This window comes from Dipodomys merriami, unplaced genomic scaffold, assembly GCF_024711535.1.
Source record: "Dipodomys merriami isolate MVZ:Mamm:240054 unplaced genomic scaffold, mDipMer1.0.p SCAF_37, whole genome shotgun sequence".
NCBI lineage: Eukaryota > Metazoa > Chordata > Mammalia > Rodentia > Heteromyidae > Dipodomys > Dipodomys merriami.
The window spans coordinates 12,034,361-12,060,649 of NW_027205270.1; the positions used below are offsets into that span (position 1 = coordinate 12,034,361).

Consider the following 26,289-nt stretch of genomic DNA (forward strand, 5'->3'; position numbering starts at 1 on the left):
AAAAGATAAAAGGAAGAAGGAAACTAGGAGAAAAAGCAGAGGTACAAACTGGAGACTTCAGAAAAAAACAATGTTGGGAAGAGTAGGGAAATTTGGCAGCACAAAGAGTTAAACCAGAAGATTTACTGTGTGCCTGGCATCACCACCTTGTTATATGTTACTGCGTCACTGAAGCTTCACAACTCTTACCACTACCCACTACCCACCACCTGCCGCTCAGGAGGCATGTATCCCTAATGTATCCCTACTGTGCCAATGAGGAAAATGAGGCAGCCAAGTTCAGAACCATTCTCAAGGTTATTGAGATTCTAAGTGGCAGAAGAAGAGACAGCTGAGGGCTAGAAAATGAATGACAGGTAAGGACGAAACCAGAAACATCCTGCATAAAGTCTGGATTTAGGTTTAATCCATCACCACAGGACAAAATCAAGTATAGTTACAACAGCCCTTCAAAGTTCCTTAAAGCATAAGTAATTGAGCACTGCTTGTGCACACCAGCCTGAAGGTAATTACGACTACTCCTTCTGACTTCCAGTATTTATTGTGTGGCTGTGGCATTTCATTTATTGGCTTTCCAATTCCTTTTCACAAGCATGAAGAAAAAGTATATCCATGGCTTTCCTGGCCTTCTAAAGACTTTTTTTTAACTCCCTTGTTGGTACCAGAGGGAATCTGGGAAGTCATCTGCATGCTTTTCCCAAATGCTTGCATGCAATAGTGGCCACAGCAGTCACTGAATAAGGCTGGATGGCTACAAACTGTTTCAGGCAGGTAGGCTGCAAGCTGCTTCAGGCATTACTTTACTTCCTCTCCCCTCCACCTCCCACTTCACCCCAGGAAAGCTTACTCCCTTCTGCTATTAGGGCACAACATTACACTCGTTCCCACATCTAACTGCAAGGCAGAGGCAGCAAGAAAGCGCTCCCACAAAACACGTGGAGTATAGCTTTTCAACCTGCTAATGTACGAAGACTGAATGGCCAGAAAAGGGTATAAAGGCTAGGATGTTTAGAAAGCCAGCCTTGGGAAAGACAAAGAACACTATGCCAGACAACCTAGAAATAACATCAGCCACAGATGCAAATGCACAGCCACAGCTCAAGTAGGGCTTCAGGAGTCCCAAGAGTATCTGATAAATGGATCCTTCATTCACTACCACTGTGAGGTAATGCCCCAAGTGGAGGGTTCAGAGTAGAGAAAGAGAACAGGCTCTGAGAACTGGAGAGGATAACCAACTCAGAAAAAGTCTTTAAGTGTCCAGTACAGAAGGCCCAGTTCAAAAATTAGAAATCAGTTCTAAGCGTCTGGTATTAATCAAGAGCAAGGAGTTACTTTCCCAAAGGCACACTTACTGAGTTATTCTTCTTCAGATACTCTGCAGCACTTTCTTCTGCAGACCCACCAATTTCACCAATCAGTATGATGCCATGTGTGTTTGGGTCATTCAGAAAGACCTCAAGGCAGTCGATAAAATCTGTCCCATTAAAAGGATCACCTCCAATGCCTAAGAAAGTGGAAGAAGAACAACGTATGTTGAAAATTCAAAGATGAATCATGGAATTTAGGTCAAAAAATACTTTTCTAAATGGTTTTCTATGTGGTCTGCCCTTTCTTCCTAAGCTTTTTAAACATATCACTCCTGTATTTAACATTTCAAAATGTTACCATACATTTGTCACTATATAAAATAATCTACTTTTCTCCTTATCACAGTATGAATGTAAATGGTAGTTGGTTCCTGACTGTATAAAAACAATCCTCTTTTTCTTATAGCTCCTTTGCACAAGCTTCTTCCTCCCATAAACTTATTCCTGATTAAGTCTTTAGAAATGACCACTTTAAGAAAATTTTTGTATTGTAAGTTAATAGTACCCTAAAGGAAACGATTAGACATTTAGCAAATTTCTTTGTAAAAAGAAACAACCTCATAAAGCATGTTAAAAAGAAACCATTTACAAATTTTAAGATACAAATCTAGGCATGGTGACACACTCCAGGAATCTCAGCTATTCAGGAGGCAAACAGAGGAAGCCCAGGAGCAACCCCTCCCCCCCATTTCAACCAACAAGCTGGATGTGATGATGCAAACCTGTAATACCAGCTGCTACACAAGCAGCCTAGGTCTAAGGCTGGCCAAGTGCAAATACACATGATACACTACCTGAAAAATAACTAAAGCAAAAAGTGCTGCCTGTATGGCTTAAGTGGTATACAGCCAGCACTCAGTAATGAATGCAAACTTCATTACTGCCAAAAACAAATAATAGAAGACATGTGTCAGTAAGTGACAGGGGAACAGGTATCCTGGCCCTCTTGCTTCAGATATAGTGATGAGGATTCTGCAGAAAGGGACAGGACTGACGTAATACTAAAGAATGTTCCCTACAGACTGGCTAAAATTTTCTTTATTTTTAATTTCAAATTTGAAGGCAAGTCTGATCTCTTACTTTTCAATGCATCCGCAGAAAATGAAGTTGAAGAAGATAAACAGTGCCAACCAAGGATCAAAGTCTGTGCTCTATTCAATACATATGAAACCTGCCTAACCTCTTGGTAAGTGGGCATTACAAATCAAAACCTGAAGCAGGGGAAAATGGAATCAGCAAATCTGCTTCTTCCTTTCTCCATCCCACTAAACTGTCCTATGTATGCCTAAATTATGCTTCACGAGTGAAAAGGCTCAATTAATGTTTCTAGCATGAAATTTATGGATTTTCATTGCAATCAAAACATTCCAAAGCTATATTCTATAAACTTTTGTTGTTAAAAATGTTATTTTTTTTCCAGGTATGAATGGCTATTTGGGAAAGGATCTTGGCTTGAGACCTGACCAGTTCTCAAGATCCCTTGTCAAGGAACAGCTGGGAGCAGTAGTGCATCACTGTCATCCAACTACATGAGAAGCTGAGACTAGGAAGATTAAGGTTTTAAGCTAGCCTGGGCAAAAAAGTTTGTGAGACCCCAACTAAACTGGAAAAGCTGGACATAGTAGCATGTGTTATCATACAATATATACAGGAAGTATAAACAGAGGATTATAATGCAAGCTAGTCAATGCAAAAAGCAAGATCTCATCTCAAGAATAACCAGAGCAAAAAGGGCTGAAGGCCTAGTTCAAGTGGTAAATTGCCAACCTGACAAATGCTGACTCCTAAATTCATACCTCAGTACCACCAAAAAGGAAAAGAAATTCTATAATTTTAGGATTTAAAGAAATACTTGTAAAATACTTCTATTTTATAAATGTACCTAATTTAGAAATGTGTCTAACTTTTTTTTGGGGGGGGGAGAAGAAAAATTCTTTCAAACTGTAAAAAGTTGTAGGAAACTTTATTTCTTATTCACTCATTCATGTATTCATTCATTTTGCCAGTACTGGCATTTGAACTTAAAGCTTCATCTTACTCAATTGGCATTCTGCCACTTGAGCCACTTCCAGCCTGGCTTTTTACTGGTTACTTTGGAGCCAGAAGGCTATACGGATTTTTCTGCCCCGGCTGGCTTCAACTTGTGATTCTCCAGATTTCAGATTCCTAAATGGCTAAGATTACAGGCATGAGCCCAGCTCTAAATTCAACTTGGAAGTTTTACTTCTTAAAGTAAAAAGCAACATGGCATGGAAGCAAGAGAAGTCCTAGGGAACTTAGCTTTCCTCACCCTTGATTTTGTGCTCAAAAAGGCTGTTATCAGTACAAGTTGTCAGTTCAGAGGTACCTAAAAGTGTTGCCTTACAAATGAGACAATGAGAGTCTTTAACTCTCATTTCCTACAAAGGGAACAAGAAATGTTTCCCTTTTTTCTATTTTTCCTACTTTAACTTTGTTATACTTATATAAAATTTAAAAAAAAACTTAAAAAAAAAGAAAGTTAATGGCAAAGAATTCAGTAATTATATAACACACTAACATAATGTTGGGGATAACAAAAGACCTAATGTAAGGAAGTTCTTCATAGCAAGCAAAACAAGCAACGTTTTCAGGCACAAAGGCTGTCCAGCCACACATCCCTTAATGTTTGTTCTCAACCTAAAAATCAAATCTTCGACCATGAATCTAGAAAAAATACAGGACTTCACACATAATCATTATAAATTCAAGACCACACAACTTTTTAATAAAATGGTATCAAAACCTTTTACAAATAACTAAATCAGTGTAATAACTATTATACTCCTTCAATAAAATATCATACTCCAATTAAAGACTTTTAGAAAAAAATCTCTCACCAATACATAAAGATTGTCCCAATCCAACTTGTGTTGTTTGGTGTACAGCTTCATAAGTCAAGGTACCTGATCTGGACACAATGCCTTAAAAAGAGAATTCAAAGTATTAGGTTGTGTTCATATGACAGCTGATGGTAAACTAAATTATAAAAATTTGCCGTAATGAGTACATACAAGGTAAACATTTTTAACTAAAGCAAGAGTTTAAGATAGGTAAAGAAAAAAGCAATTCATTAAGGTTATTTTATGAATATACAAGAAATGCAGGAAAACTCTATATTCCCTCTTCTTTATGGAGGGGACAATATCAATACGAATCTGGTAGATACAATCCTGCTTCAAGTGGACTGACTTTAGTACTCAATCACAAGCCATCAACTACAGAATTACTCGTCAATGCTATCTACCTTCCTCATAGTTACATTTCCAAGAACTGTCAAACAACAAACAGTCTTTAAAATCACTGAAAGAAGAGTGGGAAACAAGAAAAGTCAATGTCCTGCTGGATTCGTCAAATATTCTACCTAATTCCTTTTATATCAAGACTCTGTGGTAAATATCTGATTTTCACATCTGGAAAAGGCATGAAAAGGGAGAGGAGAAACAGGTGGAATGGCAGCTAGATATCTTGTCTTATAGTTCACCATGACTGAGAGGAGCTTCTGGAAAGGTTATCTATCCCATGTCGCAATCTATGCAATACATTTGAACAAAGGATACATATTGGGAGACCATACATGGTAGTACATGCCTATAATCCAAGCTACTCCAAGACTGTAGTTTGAGGCTAGCCTGGACAAAAAGTTATCAAGACCTTGCCTCAAGCAAGCCAGGTACAATACACACCTGTAATTACACTACGTGGGAGGTAGAGACAGGAGAATTACGGTCTAAGGAAAAAACACACAACCTTATCTGGAAAATAATGAAAGCAAAAATAGATAGAGGAATGACTCAAGTGATAGAGTACTTGCCTAGCAAACACCAAGTACTGAATTCAAAACCCTAGTACCACTCCCATAAACAAAAAAATACATAATCCTAATTTGACATGGTTAAGAAGTACAAATAAATGATTTCAGCAGGTAGATTAAATAAAACATATTAAATAAAAACACTTGAAAAATAAAGCATCTAACCCTATCACTAACCCTAACTTTGCCCAGAGCTCTACACTTAACCCTTAACCTAGCCCTACAGAAAAACCTAACTCTAACCCAACCTCTGCTTCCTCCCTATCCATAACACCACACTTAACTCTAACCATAGTAATACCTCTAATCCTAACCCTACCTGTAATCCCTACTTTTAACCCTATCCTAACTCTAATCCTAACTCTAACCCTAAACTTTATGCTACCCTTAATCCTAAATCTTTCCCTAACCTTACACCTAACCTTACACCAAGTCTTATCCCAACACTAAACCCCAACCCTACCCCATCCCTAACCCTATCACCAATCCTACCCCTTAAACCTATCCCCCTCTCCTAACATCATTCACACAGCAAAGGTCATTGACATCTTCCCACAAGATTATGTACTCTGAAATATAAAATGACTTAGTCAACACTAATTTACCACTAGCTGTAACTCTATACTCGCCCTATCCCTACCCCAACTCTAATCTTAACCCTAAGCCTAAACACATACACACAAATAATAATAACAAGCAAAATATGGAAGTAATACTTCACAAAAGAAAGTATATGATCTACAAACACATGATAAAGTGCTCTACATCATTAACCATCAAAGACACTCAAATTAAAATGCAATGAGGTACTACTTAACTCCTAATAAAATGATGAAATTTTAAAAGTTTAAAAACTAAGTGTTTGTAGAGGTGTGGAGCTGGAACTCTCATACATTGATGGTGAAGATGCAAAGTGACAGTCACTTCAAATAACTATTAGGCATTTCTTTAAAAAGTTTAACATAGCTGGGTGTGGTGGTGTATGCCTGAAATCCCAACTAACCAGAGGTAGAAATGATTGAGATTTTAAAGCCAAACTGAACAAAAAAGTTAGCCAGACCTTAATTAACCAACAAGCCAGGCATGATGGTACACATCTGTTATCTCAGTAATGTAGAAGACCTAGGTGCATGGATAACAATCTCATTCTAGCCCTGTGCAAAAATGCAAGAAGCTATTAAATAATTCTAATAATAACTAAAGCACTTGGGCACCAGTGGCTCACACTCATAATCCTAGCTATTCAAGGGGCCGATCTTTGAAGATTGCTGTTTGGAGCCAGCCTAGACAGACATATCCAAAAGATTCTTGTGTCCCATTCACCAGCAAAATGCTGGAACTGTGTAATCCTAGCTACTCAGGATTCTGGTTTAAAGCCAGCTAAGCCAGAGAAGGACTGTCCATGAAACCCTTATCTCCTATTAACCACCAAAAAAAGCTGGAGGTGGACCTGTGGCTCAAGTGGGAAAGCACTAACCCTGAGCACAAAAGTTGAGGGACAGCACCCAGGTCCTGAATTCAAGCCCCAGAACTATAGCGCGCGCGCGCGCGCGCGCGCACGCACGCACGCACGCACGCACGCACGCACGCACGCACGCACGCACGCACGCACGCACACACACACACACACACACACACACACACACACACACACACACACACACACACACACACACACACACACACACACACACACACACACACACACACACACACACACACACACACACACACACACACACACACACACAGAGTTGGAACTGGAGGCCTTTCTTTCTCAGGGCTTGAGCAAAAAGGCCACGTGAAAGTATGAAGCCCTGAGTTCAAATCCCATAAACAAAACTAAACTAAGCTAAACTAAAGCCAAAAAGAACTAGGGTCTTCACTGGAGGGGAGGATTGGGGGGAGACTAAAAGGAAAGGGATGGATGAATACAAAAAGGAATGGTGGGCAAATAGTCATAATACTCAATGTACAACACTTCAAAATGGAACTTGGAAACTTCGAAACAACAATTTAAAGATAACAAAAGGAGAAAAAAAAAATAGGACTGGTGCAGTAGCTCACGTGATACCAGAGTCTGCTTAACAAACACAAGGCCCCAAGTTCAGATCCCAGTACTGCCAAAAAAAATAAAAATGTTGACCATATTCATATACTAGCAATTCCATTTCTGGTATTTTGTCCAAGAGAAATAAAAATGTGCCCATAAAAAAGCCTATACATAGAAGTTCATCTAAGCCTTGTTTTTAAGAAATAACCCAATGTGAGAAAATGAAAAAAGGAACTGTAATAAAGCCATAGAATAGACTACCAATCAGCAATAACATAATAAAATGACTGTTACAGGCAATCATGAGTGCTGAGCAAGAAACATGTCTTTATGCCAGCCCCTTCCTGGCCTCCCCCAAACCCAGTCTTCATTGGTTCTCTAGCATTGCAATTGCTTCTCAAATATACCCATTATATTTGGGATATAGAACTGATTCCCTCTAAAACTTTCCTGGTAAATTCTACTAAAATTAAATGAATTAAAATAAATTTGATTTGCATAGTCATAAATTCTCTTTGTGAGTCTGAGGTTTGGGAGAATTTTTAAATCTGGAAGAAAGTAATAAACTTGCTCACCAATTCTTCCTTTCTTATGAATATGGCCAGGCATGATGCCAATTTTGCATTCTCCAGGCTGAAAGAAAAATGATAAACTCCTAAGTCACATACACAAACATACTGGGACAGACTCAGAGCTACTGCACTTTGCAAAAGGCTAAATCTGGCATCTTTTTACTTTGTGAACTCACATTGATGACTCCAGGGCAGTTTGGGCCAATCAGCCTTGTCTTTCCCTGGCGTGTCAGTTTGTACTTGACCCGCACCATGTCCTGCTGTGGGATACCTTCAGTAATGCACACCACCAACGGCATTTCTGCCTCAATAGCTTCATCAATGGCGGCAGCAGCAAAAGGAGGAGGGACATAAATGACAGACGCTGTGGCACCTGTCTGCTCTTTGGCCTGAAAAATTAACCATAAAGCACTTTGTTTGGTTAAGTCATAAACATTGTAAAATAAATTCAATACCATGAATTCAGTAATGTGTAGGGGAAAGGGACATCACAGGAGACATAGGAGGTCTTCATTCTTCCCACTGTCTAGTTCACCAGTCAGCAAAGTGCAGCCTAGCCAGTTCTCTACATCATTTGATTGCCACTATAAGTTGAAAAGTTCTGTGACATCTCATTTCCTCAAATAACAGCACATTAGTAACCCTGAAGCACTGCCTCTGTACCTCCTACAAGGCCTAATGAGCCTTCAAGTGCTTACAGCTTAGCTCTCAAACATCTACTTAAAAATATATACCATTTGGCAAATAGCACCAAGAGACTTTGCTCGTCTTTCCTCTTCTCTTTTTTTCTTCAAGGCGGTATCTTTGTTAGTCCAGGATATTTATGAATTCACAGTGTAATAACCAGCGGGGCCCACCTGCCTCAGTCTCCTCAGTGCTGAGATTTCAGGTCTGCTTCATCACACCTGACAAAATGGAGTTTTCTTATCTGATTTTTCTTACTTTGAATGCATATTCATTAGAAATGAACAAATCAAGAAAAGATGCACATGCCTGAGTGACCTTAAAATAAGAATGTTTTAATGCTCTCACCTTTACAACACAAAGCAGTTGGAGAGCATCAACTTAACCACTGCTCTATCCGTGAACCTGAGCTTGGTCTAAACACTTGACCTTTACACATGCTCTACGTCTATCAACATAAATACATCTTTCTACCCATTTCTCTGCATGGTCATGTCTCTTCTATCATAATGGATAGAGTACTGTGATCTCTGACCTTCCAAAAGCAGTAACATCCATTCAGGGTGTTACAAACACCCTGAAAATCTTCCCTGAATGATTTCCACATTCTGAGAGATTGACAACTCTCTCCACTACATTTCTAATACAAGACTCAGTTAAGGCTTCACCACAGTCCTAAATCTAAATATCCCCATTTTACACATCAAGATGTCAAGACACACTAAATAATTACACAAGGTCACCCAGCTGGGACCTCAGTATACATGATTCCAAAATGTTCACTCATTTCCATTACAGCACATTCCCTCCCCATAGATTAAGATACAAATGAAAATATTCTAGAAGGCTGTGCCATGGAATTTTACAGTTGTTATAAATACTGAGCTCAGAACATACAGGTACAAGTAAAAGGGACAAAAATAAAAGACTATCTTTGAAAATCTGAATTGACTGTCCACATTCTCAGATGCTGAGGACTACCTCTACTATAGTGCCATCTTGACAGTGACAGATGAGCAAAGGAAAAGGATAGACAGATCATCCACAAATGATGTTGAGGTCAGAAATAATTTTTCAAAAACTGTTCACAATGATGATAGGAAAGTACGAACAAAAGAAACAAATTGAGGTTGGATCACGGGCATGCAACATTTTATTGAAAAATATATCCTGTAGTTTTCACCTCTTAAGGCTACAAATACTGCCAGAAGCTATACCGTGACAACAAGCACTATGTGCTGAGAAGTCATACTGAATGAAAGGGATCATTCTTACTCATCCAAAAAGTTCTTGTGTAAGAACTGAATAAGTAAGTAAGAAACCGAACATATCAAAGAACTTACAAAATATTCAAATGCCACAGCTATCTGTACCACTATAAATAATAAATGAATCACTTATAAAAAGAAAAGTCAACCACTTATGACAAAAGTCTACCTAGAGGAATTCTTAAAAAAAATCTATATTTTCAGATCATAAAGGGATGTATAATAGAGGTCAAATAGTGGGAAAAAACTTTAAAAAATAATGGAAAAATATAAAACTAAGATCGGTAACCTTTTTTTTTTCTTTCTGGATCACAATTGCATATAGTATACTCTAAGTTTAAAATAAAAAAATAACTTGAAGGACATTTAGCTTTTTTTCCTGCCTTTTAGGATTAAGAATACAAATTAACCTCAATTATGGTAGTAGTTCAAAAACAGATTAGGTCTGTAAGTTTATTCTTTAAAAATATTAATACTTTAAAATATATCTTTAAAAAATAAAAGTTTAAAAAATAAATATACCTTTAAAGTATGCTTAAGAAATTGAGAATGGCATTCACTAGACACTATGATGAAAATGAACTATGCAACTTGTGAGTGGGGTGGGAGGGAAAAACTGGGCGAGAGTGAGGGAAGGGGTGACATTGTCCAAAAAGAAATGTACTCATTATCTGACTTATCTAACTGTAACCCTTCTATACATCACCTTCACAGTAACAATAAAAGTGTTTTGTTTAATTTAAAATAAAATCTATCTTTAAAATATGCTTAAGATAGGAGGGGTAAATACAGGATTTCTCAATATAGTGACCATGAGTACTGAGCTTATTCCCTATTTTTATTAAATAACCTGAAAATCTGCACTATAGGTTCTTTAAATTGTGTGTGTGGTGTTTGTTTTTTGGGGTTTTTTTTTTTGGGGGGGGGAGTTGGGGAGGGTGTCAGTCCTGGAGCTTGAACTCAGGGTCTGAGAGCTGTTCCTGAGTTTTTTTACTGAAGGCTAGCACTCTACCACTTGAGCCACAGCTCCACTTTTTTGTTTGGGTGGTTAATTGGAGATAAGAGTTTTATGGACTTTTCTGCCCAGGCTGTCTTTGAAACACAATCCTCAAATCTCAGCCTCCCGAGTAGCCAGGATTACAGGCCAAGCCACCAGTGTCCAGCTAAAATGTTATTTTATGTAAATCCTAGAGAAGGAAAAAAATATACACTGAGCTTAAATTAGCTTTACAAATATAGAGGCAAACCTAAGGTACAGAATTTTACTTTACTTACCTTACAGCATCTGAATTTTACAATCAGTACATATTAGTTTTATAATTAAAGACCCAAAATTTGGTTTTTAAATGCTGATGATTTCAAGAACAGCAGCACTCATTTTGTGATTATATTCTAAGAAATCAGCAATTTGAAGAAAGTAGATCCAGGGACTGGTCAAGTTGACTCTGTAATTTAGCTTGCATAAAACTGCACCACTCATCACCTGCATATAGTATTAACCTATAAAACAAGGCTGATAAGAACATCTGGCCCCTACAGCTGTGCTCAAGCCTGTGCATGAAGCACCTAGCATAGCACCTACCCTCATCCATACTCAAAGTAGGTGTGAGGCGTAGGTACTGGCAACTGTACTACTGGCATAGTAGTCGCCATTCTGGGTGGAAGGTAAGCCAGCTAGATGCCAGGCCACAGTGCTTCTTCCCTTAATAGATGAGGCATATCTGCCAATAAAAACGACACAGTAGTTTTTACCACAATTCAAATTTCTCTAGATTACTGTATTCAAAACCTAAATGACCCTCCCAAAAGGGATATAATTAAGATCTGTACCCAAAGAATGCTTGCTCTTCCCCTCCTTCTCTGATGGTCAAATCCAGGTGCCATTAATTACCTCCTTCACAGTATTAAAGACTGGCAAGCCCAGATGCATCTTGCCTCCCTTCCCTGGAGTGGTTCCTCCAACGAGTTTGGTACCATATTCCAACGCCTGCTGGCTATGAAAAGTGCCCTAAGGAATAAAAAGCACTTGTTAAAAAACAGTTATATATACAATCTACAATGACCTAAAAATGCTAAGACAATTATTTAGGGAACTTGGCCCCAAGCATGCTAAGTGACTAGTTTAAGAAACAATAGAAAGAATTACAGGTCTGTTCTCTTAAAATGGTGCTTTTCAAAGACTTGTTGGTCTGCAAAGACAAAATAAAAGGAAAGAGGGAGGGGAAAAAAGGAGGAAGGGAAGGAATAGAAGATCTGAAAAATCTGATTTAAAAAAGAAAACATATTTGTAAACAGTAATGTAATACTGCTGTAACGTTTGCTGTCCTTTACAAAAGTACTGATCAGCATTACACGAGAAATTATAAGCAAATACCCAAACCAATATTTCATTCCAGACTTTGACAAGCATTACTATAGACTACACTGTCAAGTAAATTCAAATGAACCACATTTTTAATCCCAGTGTGGAGCTAAACAGGGGTAGCATTTATTTCTGTTAGTTTTCTAATTATCAGCCAGCACATAGTTAAGAATAGAAACAATTTTAATAGCTTACAAAAGCTACAAAAAGAAATAACTAATTGGAAATTGCTGGAATCATCTACTCAAAAATACAAACATTCTTCATTCATAATGTAGAAAAATGTATGCATTATGGAAAAAAAAAAGATATAAGCAGCAGTGTCCTGAAGAGGTAAGTTCTAAATTTCACACTTTAACTTATAATAAGGGAATTTTAGTCAAATCTAACTGAGGCATTTAAGGCTCTCAATTACTTAAAAAGTAAAACAAAAAAAGTGAGTGCAAAACAATTTAGTTGCAGTAACTAAAAGACCACTAACTTTGAAATCACCCTTTATTTGAAGTATTTAGGCAAATATTTCACCCAATGATTCCAAATAGTTCATACACTAAGGGACAATGATTCTTATGAAAAAGTCATAAAATATTATAGGACCATATGAAGCTTAGCAAATAGAAAACTTGTTGAAACAAAACCCTGCCTATATACAATTCCATAGCACACATGTAAGACACACATTACATAAATAAAAAATAGTTGTTTTCAAATGAGACACAAAGACCTCCTTCTCTTCACTGAGAACCACATCTTACAACTTTTAAAAATTGTGTTAATCAAGAATTTGATCATATGCTAAGAATATTAATATATATTAATGAGTTGAATATAATTTAAATTGGAAAGGAGCTGGTAGAATACATTCAATATTCGAGGAGCATCTACTTTTATTAGAATGTGTACATGCCAAAATGTCTTCATGTAGAAATAGTGTAAAATGCCTGCCAAATTAGGTAGCACCATTAAGATCAAGAGTTTGTAAAAAATGGTCAGTAATTTGTCCTATCATCTGACAGTGTAAATTAAGTTTTACTGAAACACAACTCTGCCTATATACAATTCCATAGTACAAATGCTGTACAATACACATCATATAAATTAAATTTGTTTTTAAATGAGACACACAGATCTCAGACATAAATTTGAAAAACAAACAAAAAAAAGGCCCTGCTCTACTCTACAATCTCCTCTTTATTGAGAACCACAATCTTAAAGCATTTTTTGAATTAAGGAAAAAATGCTGAAATTTTATGTTTATGTCTCAGAAAGAGAAGCAAGGTGCACATATTTTTCATCTGGAAGAATACTGCCAACAAAAGGAATTTTTAATGAATATAATAATCAGAAAAAAGAAAAGGAAGGGGCTGGGAAGGTGGCCCAGTGGTAGAGTGCTTGCCTTGCATGCATGAGGCCCTGGGTTCGATTCCTCAGCACCACATAAGCAAAAAGCCGGAAGTGGCGCTGTGGCTCAAGTGGTAGAGCGCTAGCCTTGAGCTGAAGAGCTGAGGGACAGCGCCCAGGCCCAGAGTTCAGGCCCAACAACCGGACCCAAAAAAAAAAAAAAAAAAAAGAAAAGGAAAGGATTATGTTTCATTTTACTGCATAGATATATTTATACTGATGCAAAATCTGAAGTGAATGAGTTCCAATTAAAATAAGACGATTCTGTCTTTTGATCTCTCTATTTGTCCCAGGGAGTATGAGATGGGAATGAGAAGTTCCCAATGCTGGTTCCTCTACCCATTTCAATTCCCATGAGCCTCTCTGGTTCTATGCATACTAGATGTGGATTCCATAGTTAACAATGAGTATTCTTTTGTATGAGATTTAGATGTAAGTAATATCTTTCATCTATTGCTCAAAGAAACAGTGATCTGTCCCAACATTCAAGGAAAGTCACTAGTGTTGTGCTTGCTAAAAGACTGAACATGGGACTGGGAACTTGGCTCAGTGGTAGAGTGCTTGCCTCACCATGCATGAGGCCCTGGGTTCTATTCCTCAGCACCACATAAGCAGAAAAAAGGTGGAAGTGGCGCTGTGGCTCAAGTGGTAGAAAGCTAGCCTTGAGCTGAAGAGCTGAGGATAGCGCCCAGGCCCAGAGTTTAGGCCCCACAACCAACACAAAAAAAAAAAAAAAAGACTGAGCATGGATCTCAAACACAGTACACTCCTATGCATTTTCAAGGTAAGTTTAAAAACAATTTTTTTTTTTTTTTTTTTGTTGGTCATGGGGCTTGAACCATCTGGGCCTGGGCGCTGTTCCTCAGCTCTTCAGCTCAAGGCGAGCACTCCACCACTTGAGCTACAGCACCACTTCCAGTTTTCTGGTGGTTTATTGGAGATAGGAGTCTCACAGTCTCTCCTGCCCGAGCTGGCTTTGAACCGCGATCCTCAGATCTCAGCCTCCTGAGTAGCTAGGATTACAGGCGTGAGCCACCAGCGCCCGACTTTAAAAACAATTTTTATTTCACAGACTAACTCTAGCACCATCTAACCTCTTCTTGAGAGGCAGTACCACTACTGTATAGCATATTTTCCTGTATCAATAATGTATTACTACTTTAGTGATATATTAAGAGTAGAAAATACGCCAGGTGCCGGTAGTTCACACTCAAGAGACTGAGATCTGAGATCTCACAGTTCAAATCCAGCCCATATAGGAAAGTCCATGAGATTCTTAACTCTGATTAAGCACTATGTATGTGTGTGTATATATATATAGTGTACGTTTAAACAAAAATCTAAATATACATACCTGCTTACCAGTGAAACCCTGACAAATAACCTTTGTATTTTTATCAACACGGAGATATTTCCGGGAAGTTGTATAGGAACAATGCCGAATTCCATTCTGTTGCACTATGAGGAAAGAAAATATGACACATAATTTTCCAAACTTTTAACCATGAATTCAACTTGACAACAAAAAAAAATATCCTCTAGTACAAGAGCTATACTGTGATAATGGCAAATTTAAATGAGACACACAGACCACAAAATTAAATACAAAAAGATCTCTGCTCTCTCCTCCAATATTTTCTCTATTGAGACTCCTAACTTGCAGCTTTTTCTACACTAAAAAAGAAAGCTGAAGTTATGATTTTCAGTCTTCAGAAAGGAAATGGGTTCAAAACTGAATGGCTGAAATTAAGCCCAGGGCACTGAAAATTTAGTATAATCTCTACTAATAATATACACAAAATTGCCAAAGGCGTTCCCCAGTTAACCAAACTTTTTAAAGCCTAATACCTGTAAACAGGTGAGCAAAGAGACCTACATTGTCAGGGATAAGAGTAAGATCTACCTGCAACTAACTCCTCACAATGATTTAAATATAGTACAAAATTACTTAGTTGACTCATTTTGGTATAACTCATATCAACAAGAAATAGGGAAAATAAAGTGTCTAGGAAAATAGATGACAGAAGGAAACCTTGGGGGAAAAAATACTTATTTTTAACAACCTACTTGATGGAAAATGAGAAATCTGGAAGTTACAAAAACCAACTGCCTATTTCAAAAATCAATAGGAAAAAAACAAGACTTAAAATTGTAGGCTACCTTCTGGACCTCCCTACCTTCTCTATGGCCCATCCCTAGACACACAACTAATGACAAATGGCAAAACAACACATAATGAGAAGTTGAACTCACCAGTAATGAGAAAGTGAGCATTCTAAATTAAGACTGAACAAGCAAGAAGGCCTGAATGGGCCACCATGAATACCCTGATGGTGAGGACTATAGCTGCCACAACCTAGGCCACCTCCAGAGGATGTGCTCTTATCATTTCTTTTCAAGTTCTCAGAAACTGGCCAGTCTAACTTGGTACTGTGTCCCAGGAGCAAATGAGAATGGTGTCTCAGAAATCAAACAGGCCTGGGCTGTTTGCTCTGTCATATGACGTACAGCATGTCTTTTGATCTCCCTTAGCCTTAGTTTTCCCATCCGTAAATGGAATAAACAGCTGCCCACAAGGAGACTGTGGTGTTAATATGAGATGATGACTGTAGATTAGTTATCAAAGTGCCTGGTACATCTCCCAAATCCTACTTGCACACAAAGGGAAATCTTTTGTAAAAAAGAGAAACCAGCCGGGCGCTGGTAGCTCACGCCTGTAATCCTAGCTACTCAGGAGGCTGAGATCTGAGGATCGCGGTTCAAAGCCAGCCCGGGCAAGAAAGACCGTGAGACTCCTATCTCCAATAAACCACCAAAAAACCGGAAGTGGCGCTGTAGCTCAAGTGGTAGAGCGCTCGCCTTGAGCTGAAGAGCTAAGGGACAACGCCCAGGCCCAGAGTTCAAGCCCCATGACCGACAAAAAAAAAAAAAGAGAGAAACCATATAATTCATATTTTAAAATCAAGTCCAATCAAAAAGTTATATATGTACTCATGAACAAATACACTGATAAATTTTCAATGTGAGACATGTGTAAAGGCCTCATTGTAAAAATGGGGACATTATACACCTCACTGGCTAATGTGAAAGTTAAATAAATTACTAATATAAAGCGCATAAAAATACCTAAGGCATAAGTGATGTATTACTAACAGCTATCATTATTGATGCAGAATGAACAGACCAAACTGCTTTGAGATGCTCATGGTAGCAGGCTATCTACTAGGTGCTAGGGATTCCTGAAGTCTAAACTGGATAGACTTAGACCCTATACACATGAAGCTCTCTGTAAGAGAACTACACATGAAACAGAAAAACACAAAACTAACGAAGTACAAACTAGACAATCATGGATCATACATGCAATCCTAGCTACTCAAGAGGATAAGATCTGGAGGAGCTGTGGTTCAAAGCCAGCCTGAGCAGAAAATCCCATTTACAAAATAACCAGCAAAGCTGGGCTGGAGACATGAGTACAATTATACATCAATTAATGAATTTAACAAGTTTATACTTATTAACTATATTAGTCAATTTTGTTGTTAGCATCAAATACCTATGGCTATCGACTTAGGAATAAAAATGGATTGCCTGGGCGTTGTCCCTCAGTTCTTCAGCTCAAGGCTAGCGCTCTACCACTTGAGCCACAGTGCCACTTCCGGCTTCTTTCTTTTTGCTTATGTGGTGCTGAGGAATCGAACCCAGGGCCTCATGCATGCAAGGCAAGCGCTCTACCACTGAGCCACGTTCCCAGCCCATGGGTTGCTTTTTCTTTTCTTCTGTTTTGGAGATATGGGGGATTGAACTCAGGGCTTCACATTTGCTACGTAAGGGCTCTACCACTTGAGTAACATCCCTAGTACAAGTAAAGCTTTATTTGGTCCATAGTTTGAGGAGCTGAAAGCCTCAGATTGGACAGTCTCATCTGTTTAACTTCTGATAAGAGCCCCTTTGGCTGCACTGTGGCCTGGCAGAGAGGCAGGAAGGGAAATAAGGACCAAGTGCATGGGTGGCCTTGCTTTATAGCAATTCACTCTCATAAGAACTCACTCTTAAAGATCAACATTAATTTCTTCTAAGGATTATACCCCTACCTATTGCCTCCCACTCTTAAAAATTCCATCACTTTTACTGGGGGAAAGTAAAAGAAAGGGTGATGTCCAAAAACAAATATACTCATTACCTGACTTATAAAATGGTAATTCCTCTGTACATCTTACTAATAATAAAATTATGTATTTTTAAAATCTGACCATATTTTTAATATTACCAGCACTGAGATCAAGTATCCAAGATATGATTTTTTTTATTTTGTGCCAGTACTAGAGCTTGAACTCACAGCCTTGTGCTCTTGCTTGGCTTTTCTGTCTATGGCTGGCATTCTACAACTTGAGCTATGCCAGCAATTCCCAGTTTTTTTACTCGTCAATTAGAAAGATTTGTCTAACCCCCCCCTTCCCCCCCCAATCCCCCCCCAGATAACTTCCAACTACAACCCTCAATATTTCAGCCTCCTAAGTAGCTAGAGTCTTAGATGCATGCCACCAGTGCCCAGCAGGACATGAACTCTTAAGAGACATTCAAATATATCCAAATCATAGCATTAACCATATGTATGATGTGTATGTAATACAAAGGCTATTGTGGTCCCCATATATAGGACCTCACAAACACAATACAATTGCCTACCTAGAAGAGTTATTAAAAATCCTAAATGCCAGACTCCAGTGGCTCACACCTGTAATCCTAGCTACTCAGGAGGCTGAGATCTGAGGATCAAAACCAGCCCGGGCAGGTAAAGTCCATGAGACTCTTACAATTAACCACCAGAAAACTGGAAGTGGCACTGTGGCTCAAGTGGAGAGTGCTAACCTTGAGCTGAAGAGCTCAGGGACGGCGCTCAGGCCCAGAGTTCAAGCCCCACAACTGCCAAAAAAAAAAAAAAAAAAAAAATCCCAAACAACCTGCTACTCAAAAGCAAAGTTCTATGTACACTTACTATTGACATATATAATCACTTAATATTGATTTAGTTGGTTCTAAGTAACATAGTTCAACAAATCTAAATCACAATGGTTTTTAAGAAATACTAGTAAGTACTAGTAAGAAAGAAAAATGCTGCCAATTTTTCTAAAATATATCAATTATAAGACATTCTAATTTTAGAACTGTTATGCCAGACAGGATAGTGCATGCCAATAACCCCAGCTACATAGGAAGTATAGATTCAAAGATCACTATCCAGGAAAAAAGTATGAGAGCTTATCTGAAAAATAAGAACAAAAAAGCACTGAAGGCGTAGAACATTTGCTTGAATTCAAAGGAAGGAAGGAAGGGAAGAAGGAAGGGAGGAAGGGAGAAAGGAAGGGGAGAAAAAAGGAAAAAAATACTTTAAAAAGTAGTCTAGCCAGGTGCTAGTGGTCAGAAGGCTGAGATCTGAGAACTGTAGTTCAAAGCAGGCTGGGCCGAAAAATCCATGAGATTCCAATTAACCATCAGAAAACGATAAGTGGTGCTGTGGCTTGAAGAGGTAGCCTTGAGTTGACAGCACCCAGGCCCAGAGTTCAAGCCCCACAACTGACAAAAAGGAAAAAAAAAAAAGTAGCAAATAGTCTAAGACAATAAAATGACTTCCTTTGGTGAAATGAAATTACTTTCTTATATTTAAAATAAATTATTATGAATATTGTTTTTATTTTTTAAAAAAAACAAGTTTGAAGTTAAAATCAAATCACTTTGGTATATTTGAATCCATTCTACTTTGTATTTGTGAAACAAAATGGCAATGAATTCTAGAATCAATTTGTGATGCAAACAGCAATAGATCCTAGAATCAGAAAAATCACTGTGATCTTTTCCAAATGTTTTCTTACTTCAAAAAACAGGCAATGGAAAAGGCAAGTGGCACCTTTAAGAAAGGTGGTCATCTTCTCAACAAACCACTGAGACTGCCAAACAAAAACAAAAAACCAAACCTCAAAAAAAGAAGCACAAATATATATTATATATTTTTTTAAAAAAAGAAGTACAAGCTCTCATGAAGTACACATTAATGGAAAGCATACTGTCAGAAGACCTGGGTTCCAGGTGTAGGATCAATTGGACCAAAAGATGCACTTTCTGGCATTAAGTACCATAATTCCTAGGTTCAAAATTATTTGCTGTTATTCCCTTTTACTCTAACAGACTGGATTTATTACAAACTTCTGATTTATGTTTCAAAAGATCTTCCACTGATTGCTTTAGGTTTCTTTTTAAAACTTCACTATTTCAACCTCAAAGATCCTTACAAAATTCTTAAATATTCTCATGGGAGAAATATTTTTCATTATCCATTTTATTTTTCTTTCTTATTTCAATTGGTCTGTTCTACTTTCGTGAGATGAGAAACTGGAGATCTGGAGGTGGAAGGCAGTGCATGAGTTTCTAAACATTCTAAATCAGAGGTGGAAGGCAGTGCATGAGTTTCTAAACATTCTAAATCAGCCTCTGGAAGGTCTGGAAGGCATCTACTAGTGTTTACTTTTTTTTAACTCAAATCAATATTGCAACACTTTTTAAAGTTTGCAAGGTGATGTGGCTGTTTCCCTAGGAGGGAAAGTGGAGTTAGAAATGTGGCATGCAAAGGAGGAGTTAAAGGTTTTGCAAACTTAACAGCCTTTTTACACATTAAATATTACCATCTGAAACCCAGTTCTAATATGGGAAATGTTCTGGTTTGACTCTTAGCTCTCTCAGATTCTTATTAACATGTTAATCACATGACTTAGATACTTGAAAACTAATCAGGTAGCCTCTTTAAGGCCACCAGCTTTAAGGGGTCCATGAAATAATTTGAATCCTTTGGGAAAAGACATTAAGTTTTGCTGAGAGTAAGTTAAGGAACTGGACCTTTCAAAATCTTCCTTTCTTCTCCAGAGTCTATTAAGACAGTAGAGTTTATAGGCAGCTAGAATCTTTGAGAATCTTGGTCCAGCAAGACCACGGGAAAGAGGAAAGTGCACAGGTGGGCAACCCCTCCCTGTGCTTCCCAACCTCAGCTTAGCTGCTCATCTGTATCTTAACCCACATCCTATTCAGATGAAGCAAGGCTCATACTCAGTACTACCTCATTCCTGGTGCTCATACTCTACTGATGAGATTAATAACTGATAAACTAATCCTCCTTTCTCTTCCACCCCTCCTTCACCTAAAACAACCTCACTCGTCCTTTAAATTATCAAAAAAAAAAATCCAAATAAACACAACCCTTTCCTATTGGCAAAATCACTGGCCAGACCTTTGTCTTCAAATGGTTTTGGTAACTAAATGTAGCTTTTCAGTCACTCTGGTCACTACACACTTTTAGAAAGTAGTCTTCTCAAGAAAAGAACTGTCTCATCCAATATTTAATACAAGCAGAATTAGAAGCAAAGTGGAAACAAAGAAGGGGGAATGAACCTTACTTGAATGCCTCTGCTATATGAGAAATAAACCAATTAGTATATTCTGTACAATGGGCACAGTTCATCCTGTACATCATTTCAAAGGTGCATATGTTTTCACTTAACATCTTTTAAATCTTACCCACCAATCATGTGTCACAATTTTAATTAACAGTCATTTTCACTGCGGGTGGAAGGCAAAATAAAGGTGCACCTTCCATGTGACGTTACTCCAGACTTATTAAAACAGTGTTATTTCGAGTGTGATTTGAAACTTTAGTTGAGAAATCAAGACTAGGGTAAAAGAACTACCAAGCTTTCAAACCCTGACGTGACTAATCCCAAAGTTTTCTCTATAAGTTACCTAACAAAGACAGAGACTTCGAACACAGCAAGGATGTTTCCAAGAGTCAGCACTGCTCAAAAACTAGTCAAATGAGGTCCTCGTGGAGATACTAGGAATAATCTGGTTAAAGTCCCGGCCAAACAAACCTAGGTTTCCCGGTAAAAGTCTACGGAGCCACACTAACCCGAGATGGACAAACTGCCTTGGCGGGTGGCCCTACAATCCGAACAGACGGACGGACCCTCTCTGTACAAGGAGACCCCTGCCCCTCTCCCACGCAGCGTTCAGCCCAGGCCTCTCCACCCCCGGCTCCACAGAAGGGCCCGTCTAGCTGCCAACCCCATCCCACTGCAGTCAGATCTGGGGGGCCCCGGCACCCCAGTCCCAGCTCAGGCACCCCGCGCTGCCACCCACCGGCGGCCCGCGAATCCAGCCCAACCCTCTCCGTCCTTGGAGGGGTCCCACTGGGGTCCGGGTCCCGCGGACCCCCCGCCCCCCGCCGAGGCTCCGCCCCGGCCGCGGCCTGGACCAGGACTTTGGGCCGTGCAGGCCCCGGAACCCGCGGAGACCAGGAAGACAGACTCCCCGGCCGACTCACACAGAAAAGTGCGGCACAGGAGGCGGGCAGCGACCAAGCCGCTGCTGCCGGAGACCATGGTCGCGGTGGCAGCTGCAACCGCAAAGGCTGCGGTCATCCCCCAATGACACTCGTAGGCCCCCCCGGGGACCTGAGCGAGGCCGGGACGCGAGGCGAGGGTGTCCACAGCAGTCGCCTGAACGAATTGGCCTCCGCAGAGCCTCGTCACCGAACACCGTAGGGTCGCAGGTGGAGAAGAAAAAGAATAAGCCAATCTGACGAGCAGAGAATAACTCGGTTCTTCTCAGAAATGTGGGTTTTGTTCGTCTTAATGATGAGAGCAGCTTCAGGGAACCCCTGTGGAAGGCTGGTCGGAGCGTGGCATTGTGGGAAATGTAGTTTATGATCCAACTTGACCGCTTCAGTGGAAGCTCGAGGAAAAGGAAGTGAGAGGGTAGCGGGTCAAGTCCGGCGCGCGGGGAGGGGGGGGGCGCCTAGGGTGTGCAATCGGAAGGGAGTACAACAAAGCGAGGTGAACAGCAGTGCCGTGTCCTCGGCCAGTGTTCTCCCCCTGCATTTTCTTTATCTGGCATAGGGAATAATACTTCTCATGACCATCGTCCTGAAGACCAGATAGCTTTTGCTTAAGGTAACAGTGAATCTGAGCTCCCAGCGGTGGCCCAGCAAGGGAAGGAGGACCTAAGGCCCCCTTACTGACACTTCTTTTGGTTAAACAAAGGAAGTCGGCCTTGACTAGTACTTAAGTGTACAGGTACGTCTTCCCTACAGGTCTTAAGAACTTAAAACCGAGGTCAAATGTGACTTTTGAACTTTGTTTGGGTTCACTTCTTCTGTAAGGGCTTTAAAAAGGATTTCAAAGTCCAAACGTCAGGGGGTAAAGAAGAGAAGAAGAGATCATCTGCTTCCTTGTCAAATACCTTGTTCTGGAGATTTCTTATTATCATCAACAAAATTATAATCCTGATTTACTAAGACAGTGGTGGTAAATAAGATCCATTTCCCAAGAAGATTGCTCAATATTTCCTCTATGACCCAGATTTATCAGTTGCATGCTGGATATAACTGTAAACAAACTCCTCCCTCATTTAATAGACCCTGTCCTTTCAATAGAATTAAATAATATCAGAGATTTCCAAATATGTTTGGTATGAAGACATATTTTAAGTAGTAAAATTCTTCCTAAGCCTTCATTTGGTAATGATAGCACATTTTAATAATTACACTAAGAATATAATGAATTTGAATTTCCATAAAGACAATGATTTTAGCTTGGTTTCTGTAATGTACTCCTAGCGTCTACAACTGTGTTTGTCATGAAAGAGAGACAGAGAGAGAGAGAGACAGAGAGAGAGAGAGAGAGAGAGAGAGAGAGAGAATGCAACAGAGAGCTCATTATGTGTTGAACTGAATTAGTATGTAAAAGAAATAGTAGTATGTACATTATTGAATGTATGATGGGCATTAATTCTTCCCTCCCTTATAATTATATCACACCTCAATTCTATAGCTCATGAGGTACAATTGCACTATACAGAACTATACTACTCTTTGTATTTAGACTGAGTTTTGAACTCAGACAGGTTTGGGTTCAAATTCTGACTCATCTACTGGGTTTCAGGTTTGTGTGGGGTTGAAATTCCCTATCTCAGTTTAGTGTAAGCAATTTATGCATTTAGTGCATTAAAAGAAAAAAAACTTGGTACATTGTAAACACTGGATAAATGGTACTATTTAAGATAGATTTTTTTTCACATAGCAAGATATGTTTGTTTGTTTCTTAGTTTTGTTTGTGCAGGTAGTGGGCCTAGGTGCTGTCCCTGAACTTTTTTACTGAAGGCTAGCACTCTACCCACTTGAGCCAAAGCTCCACTTTTGGCTTTTTAGTGATGAACTAGAGGTAAGAATCTCATGGACTTTCCTGCCTGGGCTGTCCTTGAATCTCCATCCCTAGATCTGTCTCCTGAGTAGGTAGGTAGATACCCAGCAGGATAAAGTTTTAAAGGTTTGCACTGATATAAATAACCAAATATATAATAGTACATTTGACTCAGAGGTGTGCCTAAAACTAAAACTGTGGCCAACAGGTGATAACAACCTCCACATTCTAAGGAAATCAGTTTAAGTGCTCCCTCTTTCCAGAGTTTAATAAGAAATGGCCAAACTTGTCCTTAGGTTTTAACAATGACAGCCTACCCACCAGAGATCATTGATGAGAAGACTGTTTCTTCTGCATCTTCAGCTTAATGTTTTCCTTCGTTCTTTATCCAGCCTACTTGATGGGAGAGAGTTCCTTACCAAAAGAAGACTGGCACTAAATTCCAGACTAAACCCCTACAAAGCTGAAGAAACTCATAAGCCTGCCTCAGAATGCTTAGGAAAGTTTGAATTTAGAAAGCAGATCTAAAAGTAGGAAGTTATGTGAATCACCTTTTCTTAAGAATTCTGAAGGCAGGAGGCTGGCTAGACCAGCTTTCATTGACAGGTAGAGGACATATAATATTCCTAGAAGTGAAGGGAAATCCAGGAAAAATTTAAAAAGCTAGGCTTCTCCCTAAGAAGATCATCTAGGGCAGGAATCCTGTCATAAATATATATATATATACTTACAAGAAATTTACCAAAGAATGCATGACTCACATCAGGTATTGTGTCAAATTCTTTTTATAAGGAAGTAGAAGAAGAGCTTATGAAAAATCCAAGAAGTGCCCACAAAGAGCCAGCATTCCAGAAAGTATACAGCAACAGAATAGAGTAAATAGTATTATCTCAGAGATTTTATTGAAATACCACTCTCTTAGAGAAGACAAGAAGAAGGGGTCGAGTAGAGGAGAAACAGGAAGAATAAAAAAGAAGACCTTGACATTTCCCAGCTTCAGGGTATATAGTTACAGGGAAAGGAAAAGGAGCTTTAAATTGGTATAAAGTTGACTTTTTATTACATCAGATAAACCAAAAAAAGACCAAATACTAGAAGGGACAATAGCCTTGTGAGATTTTTTTTCCCAGGAATTTTGGCTCTTTATGTTTATGTCACTATCAGCTAAAATCCTGCCTGAAATCTGTTTTCTCTTTTCCTCCTTTTTTCTCTTTCTTTTCTTTCTTTTTTTTTTTTGGCAGTACTGGGATTTGAACTCAGAAATTCACACTTGCTAGGTAGATGCTCAACCACGTGAACATGTCCCTAGCTCTTTTTTGTGTTAGTTATATTTTGAATAGGTTCTTTTTTTTTGCCGGGACTGGCCTGTGTCTCCCAGTAGTAGCTGGAATTACCACACCCAAACCAGACCACTTTACTCTGACTAGAGTTTTATCAGAATCTCTGGAGTAATATCAGGATTAAATGTATACATTTGAAAGAACATTTGGTCTTCTGGATTATTAGCGTTTCCTGATAGATGTACCTTTTCATCTGACCTTCCCTTGAAGGTCAGAGCACCACTGTACCATCCCTTGCTCAGGCTTGTAAAGCCTTTTTTGGTCTGGCTCTACCTCACTACCTCTAGGCTCTTCTCAGGCATCTTAGAAACTTTCAGCCTCCCTGAGGCATACAATCATCCCTGCTTGCCCAGATATATCATTTAGCCACATCATGAACATCCCAAACCAGTCTTAGTGGTTCTCTTGACTACTTAACTCCCTTCATCTTCCCCTATGCTCTCCTGGCTGCCTAGGCCCTAGCCTAAGCACCTTTATCTGTTTTTAGAGACAATAACTCACAGTTTTGTCCAAGTTTATTATTTCTTGTGCACCATTTTCTGAATTACACATTCCATTCCTGAATCAATAGAATGAGAATGCCATTAGACTTAGGGTGGAGCAGGAGCCTGCAGGGACAGAGGTGTAAATGTTAGTGATAAGAAAATTCAAAGCAGGGCTGGGAAGGTGGCCTTGCATGCATGAGGCCCTGGGTTCGATTCCTCAGCACCACATAAGCAAAAAGAAAAAAGCTGGAAGTGGCGCTGTGGCTCAAGTGGCAGAGTGCTAGCCTTGAGCTGAAGAACTGAGGGACAGTGCCCAGGCCCAGAGTTCAGGCCCCATGACCGGATCCCCAAAAAACCCAAAAGAACAAAAAAAAACATAAAAAAATAGAAGCAATAAAGTCTGGGCTGGAAAGGTGCCTTGAGCTGAAGAGCTGAGGGACAGTGCCCAAGCCCAGACTTCAGGCCCCACAAATGGACCCCCCCCAAAAAAAAAGAAAGAAAATTCAAAGAACAGAAGTCAGTGTGGAAAATGAAAGCACTTATTAATATTACAAAGTATGTTTCTGCTAGTATGTCTGTGTGTGCTAAGTTTTGCAAGTATTTATCCAAGTATTCTGCCACCAGGAAGTTGAACAAAAAGAATCATCTCTAGATCTTTCTGCAAATGTGTGATACAAGCAC

At 39.2% G+C, this 26,289-nt stretch overlaps 1 protein-coding gene across 1 annotated transcript in view; it reads right to left on the bottom strand.

Moving 5' to 3' along the window:
* The window catches only part of Suclg1 (succinate-CoA ligase GDP/ADP-forming subunit alpha), a 28,761-nt gene extending 6,740 nt beyond the window's left edge, over window positions 1-22,021 (bottom strand). The window contains exons 1-7 of the mRNA XM_069989106.1: window positions 21,908-22,021; window positions 14,894-14,997; window positions 11,668-11,784; window positions 8,001-8,213; window positions 7,828-7,885; window positions 4,226-4,309; window positions 1,353-1,504 (exon numbers count right to left, since the gene is read on the bottom strand). Coding sequence (XP_069845207.1) covers window positions 1,353-1,504; window positions 4,226-4,309; window positions 7,828-7,885; window positions 8,001-8,213; window positions 11,668-11,784; window positions 14,894-14,997; window positions 21,908-22,004 — 825 coding nt within the window. The 5' untranslated portion in view covers window positions 22,005-22,021. The remainder of the gene's footprint in view (window positions 1-1,352; window positions 1,505-4,225; window positions 4,310-7,827; window positions 7,886-8,000; window positions 8,214-11,667; window positions 11,785-14,893; window positions 14,998-21,907) is intronic.
* Window positions 22,022-26,289: the final 4,268 nt, after the last annotated feature.